Source organism: Ctenopharyngodon idella, chromosome 15 (assembly GCF_019924925.1).
Source record: "Ctenopharyngodon idella isolate HZGC_01 chromosome 15, HZGC01, whole genome shotgun sequence".
In the NCBI taxonomy this organism is placed as follows: domain Eukaryota; kingdom Metazoa; phylum Chordata; class Actinopteri; order Cypriniformes; family Xenocyprididae; genus Ctenopharyngodon; species Ctenopharyngodon idella.
Window position 1 is genome coordinate 2,432,608 of NC_067234.1, and position 13,556 is coordinate 2,446,163.

Consider the following 13,556-nt stretch of genomic DNA (forward strand, 5'->3'; position numbering starts at 1 on the left):
ATTGATGACGAGGACGTTTTAAGTTATGGAACTTGCAGGATGTAAGAATGATACAAAGGCCTCTTATATGCCAAAAGACCAAGGGAATGTCATGTCATGACCCCTTTAAATAAATAATGACTTAAATTTCAGTCTGTTCCTCAAACAAAGTTATAGTATGACTTCGGAAAACTTCTGGAAAATAGTCCACAAGTCATATGGACCATTTTTATGATGATGCTTTTTGGAAAAAATGTGAGATGTACATAATTCACATCATTCCTTTTGGTGAAATAAATGACAAAATTTCCATTGTTTTCCATTTTTTTTTCCCCTTTGCGGCTACCTGAAAGCTTTGACAGAAGTAACATCTGTGAATCAATATAATCAATAACTCATATATGAGACTTTTTCTTATAAATATAATAAATATAATTAGAGAAAAACATTACAAATGTGTAGAATGCACAAATAAAACTGCTTTTGATGGGAGAAGTGGAAAAGAAAACACCTCTCCAGATGAGTCTTTGATTACACCAATTTGGCTGAAACGCATGCCTGGGTTATTATTGCATGTTTTAGAGGTAATTACCTGATTGAAATCTTTTGAGGTGTTCAGTAAGCGCCTGTGCAGAAACGTCTTTCTGGTTGTCAAGTGTTCTAAAAAAGATATGAAAAAAGAGAGAGAGGAAAAAAAGATGATGGACGTTAAATGGAAAATAAAACTGTCAGAGAGTTTAGTCTGCCATAGTCTGTCAGTTTCAATCACTCTCACTTTCTTTAATGGTACTATTTTAATTACTGGCTCTCGCATTTGTTTTTCCATAAAAATGAATTATACCTTAAATTGTTCAGCTTGTTAAGGAGAGGTGTGCTAGTACTTTTCAAAGTGATATGGTTTTTACCTGGTAGACAACAACTAGAACAACAAAAAAGTAATTTGCATTTTGTTTTGTATATCATGTATATCATATATTATATATCAGTCTGGCATTATGTAATGAACATAGGGCAGCTGTCTAAGAAAACAAGGCTGAAATGCTGCATTTGGAAATGTCACAGTAAACCTGCGCAAAGCCTCCTGGGTAATGTCTGAGAATAACCATATTTGCAGAACTTTATCATCTGTGATTACGGAATAAATTGTGTTTGCTCACTGTTTTGGCCAACTCCACAATGCTCTGATTGCTAATGTACTGCGTTTTGTGTCATTTTCAAACGGTAAATGAGCAGAAACCAGGAACCAAAACATACTGCGGCCACAGAGTAATGGGAGATAGACTGCAAGCCAAATTCAATCAAAATTCTTATTACCTTAGTTCGTGTTTGCTTTATTATTCATGTAATTTTAAAATCTACACTGTGAAAAGGCAATTTTGATAGAAAAGTTCAGCATGCAAATTCCATTATAAAATGCTGCTAGTTTGCGCTGAAGTGCTTATGAGCCGACGGCGAACAGTAAAAGGTTGTTTTCCAGCAACATGCTGCCAGAACAAGAGAGTTACAGCTTGGATTTGAGTTGTGACCAGCAGAAACAAGCTGGACATGTGACTAAAATGAAACATTTGACACTCAAAACAAATCTTTAAGGCAAGAATAAAGCAACATACATTGTAGCCCATAGACAGAACAGTTTATATCAACCCAAAAGTGATAAAGAAACACCATAAATTAGCCGGATTCCCCTGCTTCCCTGTCCCCTGATGAATAACCTGGGATTGTGATTAACGACTAGTCATCTTTTATATACACATATAAAAAATAGATTAATCTGTCCTCTGCAGAGAAAAGTAATTTTTCACTTTTCAAAGTTAGTAAAAAAAAGTGCACAGTCAACCGTTCTGTGGGCCTTTAACAGCGGTGACATAATCTATGTGTGCACAGCTGCAGCTACAGTAAACCTACCGGATGTAGTTTATTACAGCGCTCTACCCAAATTACCTGCGACAGATTTGTGCATGAAAGCTGGTTAGCTGTCGCTGACCATGCAGACAGAGTTAAATTTACTCAGTGCATCGAAATAAACTGCTTTATTGTGTTACGCCAATGCTGATTTGAGGTAATGCTTCAATGGAAATGAGAAAATGACAACATGCCCATATAACACAAGACTAATTGCGGGAAATATTCATTAATTCTCTGTGCCTTTTATATGGAAATTTATCAAAATCTAATTTCCTCAGGTCTCTCAAGACAATAGTCTACTCTTGTTAATTTTTTATACTGTATGATGACCACAAATTAGTATCAATAGGATTTACTTTGGATTAAAAAGACTGCAATTCACAATTAATCTTTTATTCATAAATAATAAAGTAAATAAATAATAAATAATTAACTGAGCTAACTGAAAAATAGTTAAACTTACATTTTCTTAAAGGTCCAGTGTGTAATATTTAGGAGGATCTATTGACAGAAATGCAATATAATATACATACAGTCAAACCAAAAATTATTCAGACACTAGATATAATTTTTTATATTTTTTTTTTTACTAGTGGGTGCAGGACACTATAGTTCATTTATGTAAGTGAGGATAGCAAAATAAAGTAAACTGACATATCATACCCAAAAATTCTTCATACAGTGGACTACCAGTAAAATTGATAAAAATTTGGAACCAAAAATTATTCAGACACTTTGACCTGACCAAGTGTTATATGACATAATTAAGATTGTTTTCTTCTGACACAGTTTAACTCTGAGATCTTGTCATATTTTATTACCATTTTTTTTTTTTTTAAACTATAGTGAATAAACTGTAATAATGAATGAAATGTTCAAGGTGTCTGAATAAATTTTGGTTTGACTGTAACTATGTTTTCAGTGGTGTATAAAGACCTTACATAATGAATTATGTTTTTATATGAGTTTTTATATGAGTCATTTCTATCAACATACACCGCGGGTCCCCTACATTGAAGTCGCCATTTTGCGCCGCCATGTTTCTACAGTAGCCCTAAACGGACAAACTGCTCATTGCTTGACTGGATACTCTCTTCTGTCTCAGACGACGACATCTTTGTCCTGTGCCGGCCACCATAGCTTCATATGTGCTTCGAAAGGGAGGGGTGAGCGGTGGACTGAGCCATTGGTATCGGACTGTTATGAATCTTTTGTGTCGAATCATGATTCGGATCACACGTCAAACCGCCAATCTGCTGAAATCACGTGACTTTGGCGCTCCGAACCGCTGATTCGACACAAAAGATTCGTATGGTCCCAAGCTTCATGAAGCAGTATTTTGAAATCGGCCATCACTATATAAGTCGTTATTTTGTTTTTTTGGCACACAAAAAATATTCTCGTCGCTTTGAACCACTGTACTCACATGAACTGATTTAAATATGTTTTTAGTACATTAATGGATCTTGAGACAGGAAATGTCATTGCTGGCTATGCAGGCCTCACTGAGCCATCTTAATTTGCTTTCCGAAGATTAATGAAGGTGTGGAACGGCATGAAGGTTAGTAATAAATTACATTATTTTCATTTTTGGGTGAACTAACCCTTTAAAGCCATTAAAGTCGGCAAGAAACGGAAGTTGTGATCATCTCTTCTTCCCTATTGTGATGTATATCTGTGTGAAACTGCTTCTCAAACAAGAAAATATGTAGGGCGGGACTTGATTTTGTCCTTCGGAAAGTGATTGGATGGTTGTGGTTTGCTATAGCTGTGATGTCATGTGAGTGACAGGTTGTCCCGCCCTTGCACCACTAAACACATCATCAGAAAAGAGAAGAGATGTCACTGCAAGTTATTTTGATTAAAGATTACAAGGCAAAAAAAAAAGTTGTGCACAGATGAATCATTTATGATAAAAACTGCAATATTCCATAAAAAATAAGAAATGTCAATTTTTATTTCACTGTGACTTTAAGACTATAAATTATTTTACCCACGAGGTAAAAATCCTATCTCTTAAAAAGTAATTTAAAGTTCAATAGCACTAACAAACGAATTAAACTTTACATTTCCCATTTGTTAAGATATAATGAACTGTGACTGCACTGTAAATCTAAAATAACTTCTAAAAGAGTTTTGGCACTTTCACCATCATTAGATGGATAGACAATAGAGATCTGAGATGATCTACCCTACGGCAAAACAGCATTTCACCGCGCTGGGCAGATGATGATCCAAATGAAGGGAGAGGCGGTTCAGATTGTGTTCTTTTCAACTGCCATGAGAACACACACATTGATTGAGTTTGTTTGTGTGCGTGAGCATGTGGGTGTGTTTGTGTACTAGGACTCATTATCATGTGACAGATTACAACATACAGTACAAGCTCAAGTGAGGGCTCTGTTTGGTGTTTTTGTGTGTGCGTGTGTAGAATTTGTGACTTTTCTATGCTCTCACGTATTCAGCTCAAAGGGGGAAATGTGAGCATAACAGGGGAAGTATGGGATTTGTTCTTTTATCGTACAGAACACGGACTGTTATCATATCTCATCTGCCGCAGCCTCCTTATCCGTTATGCTATTGTTTACTTGTAAAGGATCATTTCTCATAAATAAGTAATCTTTCTCAGAATTTCTATCCGATAGTTCATACAAACATTTTTTTTAAAGGGTTAGTTCACCCAAAAATGAAAATTCTCTCATTAATTACTCACCCTCATGCCGTTTTACACCCGTAAAGACCTTTGTTGATCTTCGGAACACAAATTAAGATATTTTTGTTTAAATCCGATGGCTCCGTGAGGCCTACATAGGGAGCAATGACATTTCCTCTCTCAAGATCCATAAAGGTACTAAAAACATATTTAAATCAGTTCATGTGAGTACAGTGGTTCAATATTAATATTATAAAGCGACGAGAATATTTTTGGTGCGCCAAAAAAAACAAAATAACGACTTATTTAGTGATGGCCGATTTCAAAACACTGCTTCAGGAAGCTTCGGAGCGTAATGAATCAGCGTGTCGAATCATGATTCGGATCGCGTGTCAAACCGCCAAACTGCTGAAATCACGTGACTTTGGTGCTCTGAACTGCGGATTCGATACGCTGATTCATAATGCTCCGAAGCTTTCTGAAGCAGTGTTTTGAAATCGGCCATCACTAAATAATTCGTTATTTAGTTTTTTTTGGCGCACCAAAAATATTCTCGTCGCTTTATAATATTAATATTGAACCACTGTACTCACATGAACTGATTTAAATATGTTTTTAGTACCTTTATGGATCTTGAGAGAGGAAATGTCATTGCTCCCTATGTAGGCCTCACGGAGCCATCGGATTTAAACAAAAATATCTCAATTTGCGTTCCGAAGATTAACAAAGGTCTTACGGGTGTGGAACGGCATGAGCGTGAGTAATAAATGACAGAATTTTCATTTTTGGGTGAACTAACCCTTTAACTTGTAGTAATTCTTCAAGGATTACAAAAGAAGAACATAGTGTATAATATAAGAAATATGAGCAAGAGATGGTGTTTCATGTACTATAATATGTTTAGCTAATGCTCTGTTAACCAAACTTACCAGTTAACTCTTTCCCTGTTTTTTTTTTTTTTTTTTTGTATGAATAAATTAAGTATGAATATCTGAACATACAATATATTAAAAGAAAGAACTGCCGGGTGTTCACAGACCTGCGCCGTCTCCGTGGGAGCCCCGCTCTGATGTCGAGCCGCACCACCAGCAGAGTCAGCACGAGAGGATCCTGCAGCTCCGCCTCCGGCCTCGGAACTCTTTGCTCCATCTCGGCCTGTCGACCTGTCTGTTCCGTCTTGGCTCCTCCCACCTTTGGCTCCACCAGAGACCCTCGGACTTGAGGCTCTTCCGGGTCCCCTCGTCCCACCGGCTCCCCCTTGGTCAGTCGTCACACCACTTCCTCCACAGACTTGCGAGCCGTCCACTGCATTCCGGCCCTCCACCCCTACAGCTGCAGCGGGTTCCTCCTTCCCATCTGCATCACCTCTGTCCTCGAGCACACCGGCTCCACCTCAGCCCTCGTGTACTCTGGCTCCACCTTCGATGGTTGTCGCAGCGGCATCGCCTGGGTCTCCAGTACCGCAATGTCGCTCGTTACCATCGGCTCTCCATCTGCGCCTACGGCTCCATCGGCCACGTCTCCGTCAGTCGTCCCTCGGCTGTCGTCAGCCACGTCAACACCTGGACTCCTCCTCCCTTCGCCATGGGCTGTCGGCACTGGGGAGCTCTGGGTCTGTGTCATCTATGTGTTTCCATCATTGCTGCAGGAGCCTCGTCATTCCACCATCACCAGCCACTCACCTCATCCTGCCATCATCCCTCCTCGTCTGCCTCTCACCAACCCTTCTCCTTCACTTCATCCTCCAAAGTCCAAATGGGGTGATATGTCACATTTAGTTTGTTTGTATGGACTTTAAGTTTGTTATTACTGATCATGTTCCTATGTTCTATGTTCCCGCCGCAATCTGTCATCGTGGACACTAATCATCATCATCAGCTGTTCGTCATTTGAGTTAATCTTCTGTTACTACTTAAGTTGTTCCCTGTCCCGTACTCTTCGTCCGGTTACCATATGGTTTAGTGTTAGCACTGCCTGCCTGCCTGTCTTGGATATATATTAAATGTTTTTGAACCTGTACCTCCTCCCTTCGTCTGCCTGCCTGCAAGCACGTTACCATCACATTGAAAACTGAGAGCTAATATTCTGTTTAATATGAAATTAAATTTGGTTACACCGCATATGTCTTTTATCCTATTAATCAAGCATAATCAAGGTAGTTGCATTGTAACTGTTGCCTCTTACACACTTTACCTACGAACAGCTACGGTACATACAAACAGTACCTGTGATTAATTTACACCTGAATTTATGAACCTTTGGATATACAGGCTTACACTGTATGTCGATATACAGTTGTATACATGGAGAAACCGTGTGATGAATACTAAGCGGAAAATTGTACAATAAATATATACAGCGTAATAACATTTCTTTTAATATCCTGCTGTACTACTCGACATAATCAACACCTCATCCTTCATTTGCATAGCCTACCTTTGCTGAAACAGTTGTAAGACTGTGGTTTATTGATCTGAGTTTTATAGAGGAGAATGAGAAGAAAAGGCATAAACTTTTTTTTTTTTTTTTTTTCAGGTGAAATCACATCCGCTAAAGATAATCACTGATGGCTTCATTCCAATCTAAGCAATAATCTTTAAGAAAAACCACTAGATGCCCAAATGCTCTGAAATATCATGGAATACTAAAAATGCAGGTATTTCCTCCACCATAAAGCACCTGCAAGATAGACAACATTAAACGTGGTGGAAAGGGGCAGTAACTATGGCAACAATAACTTTCCATCTCCAGACGTTGTGGCTGCTTGAGGCGTTTGACATGGCTGGTGAACCGGTCAACAGGGCAAGTGGATTGTGGGTACACAGAAGAGAGGAGATGAGATCGGCCCACCTCAAGCCAGGTGTCTGAACAGTTGTTTTCATATTAGCAGCGTTGGAAGTCTGCTCTCTGTCACGGTGGCGGCAGGGCGAAGGGTCACGGCCGGGGCTCGATGGACATGAAGGCGAATATCAGCATTAAAGGAGCATCGGATGAAAAGGGAGGGAGATTGCAGTGTTAGTTCTTGTGCCAAATGACACCAATAAAATCTCAGAAATTAGAGCTGCAGAAGACAATGGGTTATAGACTACCTTTGATTTACAATTAAACAAGCTGTTATGCCAATATGCGGAAGCACTGGCATCCTTCCCAACCTGTAATTTACCATCCACTCTTGATAAGCCAGCTTAGTTGAAAGCATCCAGCAGAGCAGACAGAAGAAACAAGCTGAATTTTAAAGGAACAGTTCACCCAGAAATACCCACACCGGTATGACTTTCTTTCTTAAGTGGAACACAAAGAAGATTTTTAATCTAAAAGCTGCTCTTTTCCATTAAACAAAGGTAGATAGAGACAATGGACTGTCAAGATCCAGAAAAGAACAAAAAAGCACCACAAATGTAGGCCATGTGATTCGAAAGCTTAAACTATGATGTACTTGGTCCACAATGGTAACCCCCCAAAACAGCAACATAACAGAACATTAAACATTAACAGATCTCCTTCTATATTAATTTTGTGAAAAAGTCTGTATCAAAGCACTCTGGGAAAATCAAATTTTCCTCTCTTTGAGCATGATAGTTAATTGTTTCCTACTAACTACATTAATTAATTTGTTGTTAAAGATATTGATAATTGTAGTCCTTGAAACTGGTCGGTATCATTTCTCCATTCTCAAATATTTTGATTCAAATTTAATACAAATATTAAGTGTATCTTAAAAATGTAATCTGTTGGTCAAATACTTTTTTTTTTTTTTTTTTTTTTTTTTTTTTTTCCTACAAAAACTTAAATATGTCAAATTAACTGTTGGAATTTTTAGTCATTTATTTTAGTATGTCCAACTCAATCATTTAAGTGATATTAAAATATTTAATTAAGGTTGTTATTTATTATTTTTTAGGGTATGTTTACATGACAACGATGTACTAAAAATGAAAAAGTTTTTCCTTTGAGTTTTTTGCGTACAGACAACAACGTCGCCAAAACGATCCCTGTCCACACTGATCCAGTGCTGTATTATGCTGCCAGGCAAATAGTTGGCGATGTTACTTTGTAAAGAAACACTATGATGTCACGGTTTTCACAAATTCATGTTTTTGTAGTTTACACGGAGACAATAACAGCATCATTTTCAAAAACTTGCACTTTGAAACCCATTTTCAAAAGATTGCTTTTTCAGGCCCGCAAAATGCCGTTGTCGTGAATGGCCAAAACACATAAAAAAAGTTTCCAGTTTTTAGTTGAAAATGGTGTCATGTGAACGGACTCTTAGAGTATATGCTGAATTTTAAGTCTTTGGAGCTTGACAGCCCTTTATTCCCTGTTATATGAAAAAGTGCAGCATGAACGTTCTGCAAAACATCTAGTGTTTCACAGAAAAAAAAGAATATTATGCTTTTGGAATGACATGAGGGTAAATCATTGATATCAGGAGTTTCTTTTTTTTTTTTTTTTTTTTCTCATATTTCTTCAAGGCAACCTTTTCCAAGCCAATGATTTCTTCTCAAGCTAATAAAAAATTTACCCTTTGCCTAGTTTCCCTGTTTAACTCATTGTGATGACATACATAACAACACAAATGTGTGTCGAAGAAGGCTGCTGTTGTTGATGTTATTGTTGTCAGCTTCCGCAGACTCAAGGATTCAAGACTTTTATCCTCGTTCTCACATTCAAAGACTTCCTCTTGGGACAAAGCTCCACGCTTTCCAAGAATCCCAAGAGGAACGCATGCCATCAGGAAAAACGATTAAGCTCAGAATAAATAATAGGATGTTTGATAGTACCTCATCGCTTAAAAAGCTGCATTACATAACACGTGCTCTTACCAGAGGTTTTTTTTTTTTTTTTTTTTTTTACTGAAGGTAGATGATGAGAACACTTAGTAAATGCTATAGGCCTCAGAAAGCTGCATATTAAACTACAGACAAGGGTCACACTTTGTAACAAATCCATAATCAGTTTCTTAGTAATACAAATTAATGAGCTAATATGCAATTACTAGAGTAGCTTGTAACTGCACATTGTTATTGCTGTTGTAATTTATTTGAACATATATAAATGGACAAATTTTTAAAGGTCGTGTTAAAATATTTTCCTCTACACCCAGGCCTAAAAGCAGAGACATATTTTTTGAAAACAGAAATAAAAAAAAAAAAATTAAAAGTTTAATATTTTTTTTAAAAAAATCAGCTTTGCATCACAGGAATAAATTACATTTAAAAGTATATTCAGACAGAAAAAAAAAAAAAAGATTTTAGATTGTAATAATATTTCACAATATTACAGTTTTTTTCTGTATTTTTGATTAAATATATGTAGAACCAAGACAACCAACTTTTGAACAGTAAGACATTCGTTGGATGATTTCCGAGAACCCAATGGTGTAAGTTTGGGGACGGGGCTATCTGTTTGTCCAAACAATGACAGATATGAGGAGTGTTTGGAAATCCTGTTTGATGTTTTAAAAGGGGGACATACAGTATGGAAGTAGCAGATCTCAAAAACAAAACAAAAAAACAACTGATTTCGACCAAATTTAAAACAAATTAATTATTTATTGAACAAATTAAACATTTAGGGCCTAAAATGTAATGAGAATGTATTTTAGACAAATAATAGGAAAAAGTAAAAGGAAACATGTTTTATCAACTCATGAACCCAAGCCAGTCTCAGAATAGAGCTGGTAGACTGACGCCTTCTCCAGCCCCACTCTTATTAAACAAGCTCCCCTCTGAGCTCAAACGGCAAGTCTGTGTCTCTCCTGCGTCTGTACACCATAGAATCATAAACTCCGGCTGCTACGTCCACATCAGCTTTACCGTATACTCTTCCCTGTGGAAAAAAGTGGAAAAAACGACAGCTATAAACAAAAGAAAAACAGCAAACTGACAGAATCTATTATATATAAAACTATTGCACCACTACTGTGCAATACCATAATTCAGAGCTTCTGTTTATCATGTATCTTTTGAATTAAAACTGGGAATTTAGATATGAAATGCACAATTGTAAATTAGCGATCACACATTTGGCATTAAGTGCATCTTTCCAGCTGGTTGTTGGTTCACACCCACCTCATGATATGTGGAGAGTGCTCGTGGATCAGAGTGGGCAGCAGGGGGCAGCAGTGAGTAGCCCTGCAGATCCTGGTACGTCCCCCAGCCTGTCACCTCCTCATAGTCATGAGCGAGAGGGCTTGTGCCGTGTCTGCCATCTGGAGGGAAGGAAACTCAGCACATCAATACTTCAGCCGTGTACCTAGTTGCAAAAACGTTTTAATTGTTAACTAATCCAAAAACAACTGTCACTAGGGGGGTTTGCTCAAATATTGAATACTCACTTTGCATAAAAACAAAATAGCTTTTAAAAGCAGAAAAAGGGATTTAAAATGCCTCCCCTCACACATTCAGAGAGCAAGAATATATTTCTTTGTTACGTCTGCTAAGGCAAGAATCACTATTACTATACTAGTACTTAGGTTTGATCAAATCCCTAACTGACTATTAAACAGGTTAAATGCTGTTTGTGGAATAGTCATGAATGATACCATGTGGCTTGTTGAGGAGAGATAAACTATTAGTTTTCTAAGTGATTTTGAATGGCATAAATATGATAAAATAGGTGAACAAATCCCACAAACTTGCATTGAAAGAGCAACCCTGGTCATACAGTATCTAGAGAGACACAAACACTGCATAGCAATGGGCTACAAACACTCAACACCACAGCAACTGCATAGCGATGGGCTACAAACACTCAACACCCTAGCAACTGCATAGCGATGGGCTACAAACACTCAACACCATAGCAACTGCATAGCTATGGGCTACAAACACTCAACACCCTGGCAACTGCATAGCGATGGGCTACAGACACTCGGAACACCCTAACAACTACATAGTGAGTGGCTACAAACACTCAGAACACCCTAGCAACTGCATAGTGATGTGCTACAGACACTCAGAACACCCTAGCAACTGCATAACGATAACACCCTAGCAACTGCATAGTGATGGGCTACAAACACCCAGAACACCCTAGTAACTGCATAGTGATGGGCTACAGACACTCAGAACAGCCTAGCAACAGCATAGCGATGGGCTACAGACACTCAGAACACCTTAGTAACTGCATAGTGATGGGCTACAGACACTCAGAGCAGCCTAGAAACTGAATAGCGATGGGCAACAAACACTCGGAACACCCTAGCAACTGCATAGCGATGAGCAATAAACACTTAGAACACTCTAGCTCTTGCATAGCAATGACTACAAACACTCGGAACACCCTAGCAACTGCATAGCGATGACCAATAAACATTCAGAACACCCTAGCAACTGCATAGCGATGAGCAATAAACACTTAGAACACTCTAGCTCTTGCATAGCAATGGACTACAAACACTCGGAACACCCTAGCAACTGCATAGCGATGAGCAATAAACATTCAGAACACCCTAGCAACTGCATAGCGATGAGCAATAAACACTCAGAACACTAGCACCCACATAGAAATGGGCTACAAACACTCAGAACACCCTAGCAGCTGCATAGCGATGGGCTACAAATACTCAGAACACCCTAGCAACTACATAGTGATGCGCTACAGACACTCAGAACACCTTAGCAACTGCATAGCAATGGGCTACAAGCACCCAGATACCCTGGCAACTGCATAGCGATGGGCTACAGACACTTAGAACACCCTAGCAACTGCATAGTGATGGGCTACAGATACTCAGAACACCCTAGCAACTGCATAGCGATGGACAACAAACACTCAGAACACCCTAGCAACTGCATAGTGATGGGCAACAAACACTCAAAACACCCTAGCAACTGCATAGAGATGAGTTACACTCAGAACACCCTAGCAACTGCATAGCAATGTACTAAAAACATTATAACATTTGCAGTCGCATAGCAATGCCCCACCTACAACACCCTAATATTGTGACAGTGACTGTAGAAGTAAATATCTGTTGTTTATTCAGGGGATTTTTGTTAAATAGGCAAGAAGTTGTTTGGGAAAGGGATCAGGACAAAGGCAAGATTTAAACCTAAAAAATGTCAAAAGTTAAGCTTTAAAATCCCTATTAAGTGTATAACCACATTAAACGAAGTCTCACCAAGATCTTCGGGGCCTTCAAAGTGAGTATACAGCGCAGGACTGTAGTAATAATGAGAATTCTCCTGCTATTGAGATGTTGGGAAAGGAAAAAGAAAGGACAACTTCAGTAGCAATAAATATTGTTTGTGAATTCAGGTGGGATCTTTTTCATTACAAGGCAGCAAACAGTCCTTTCATGTATTTTTATCTGAACGTTTTTCTAGAACAGCCCTTTTTATTGGAAAGCCTGAACAGACTGCGTGAGTGTCCAGTGATATACCCGTCCGTAGCTCTCATAGACGCTGCTGTCAGGCTCGGAGCTGCTGTCGATGAGAAGCGTTCGTTGTGCCGAGGCGTTGATAAGCTCTCTGCTCGCGTAGCGTGTTGAGCTGCTCGACGTGGACCTGTAGAAACAGAGAAACTTCACATTCACAAATCACAACAAATCACAACTGCAAGTTAGAAAACCAGACAAGAATGAAAAACTTCTGCAACCAGGGAGAATTTTCCAAAAAGCAGTTCATAGATGTCTGGAAAATTAAATATTTAAGGCAAATTATTAGAAGGTTTAAATTACAACATTTACTTTCTTAATGCATGTTGTACATATACACAGAAATATCTATTTGTGTATGTATGTATGTATATATATATATATATATATATATTAGGGGTGTAATGGTACATGATGTATTCGTCCCAAACCATACGGTGCGAACATCATGGTTCGGTGCATGCAATCAGACGATGAATACAGTCAGTCATGGACAATCCACACTCCAATCCAGGAGGGGGCGTGCGCAGTAATACAATGCTATTTGCTAACCGCCACAACAGGAAGACAGAAGAATGCCGCATATGCGAATGACTTGAGCACTTGAAACCAAAGTCCACTAGTTAGTGAGCACAA

General features: G+C 38.5%; 1 protein-coding gene across 3 annotated transcripts in view; it reads right to left on the reverse strand.

The window, feature by feature from the left end:
• nphs1 (NPHS1 adhesion molecule, nephrin) overlaps positions 1–13,556 on the reverse strand; it is a 148,171-nt gene that overhangs the window by 31,893 nt on the left and 102,722 nt on the right. For 2 of the 3 annotated variants that reach the window (XM_051862609.1, XM_051862608.1), the window contains exons 28-32: positions 12,927–13,050; positions 12,666–12,732; positions 10,612–10,751; positions 5,577–10,369; positions 572–639 (exon numbers count right to left, since the gene is read on the reverse strand). In XM_051862609.1, the coding sequence (XP_051718569.1) occupies positions 10,253–10,369; positions 10,612–10,751; positions 12,666–12,732; positions 12,927–13,050 (448 nt within the window). In that variant the 3' untranslated portion in view covers positions 572–639; positions 5,577–10,252. The remainder of the gene's footprint in view (positions 1–571; positions 640–5,576; positions 10,370–10,611; positions 10,752–12,665; positions 12,733–12,926; positions 13,051–13,556) is intronic. The other variant, XM_051862610.1, reaches the window with a different exon arrangement.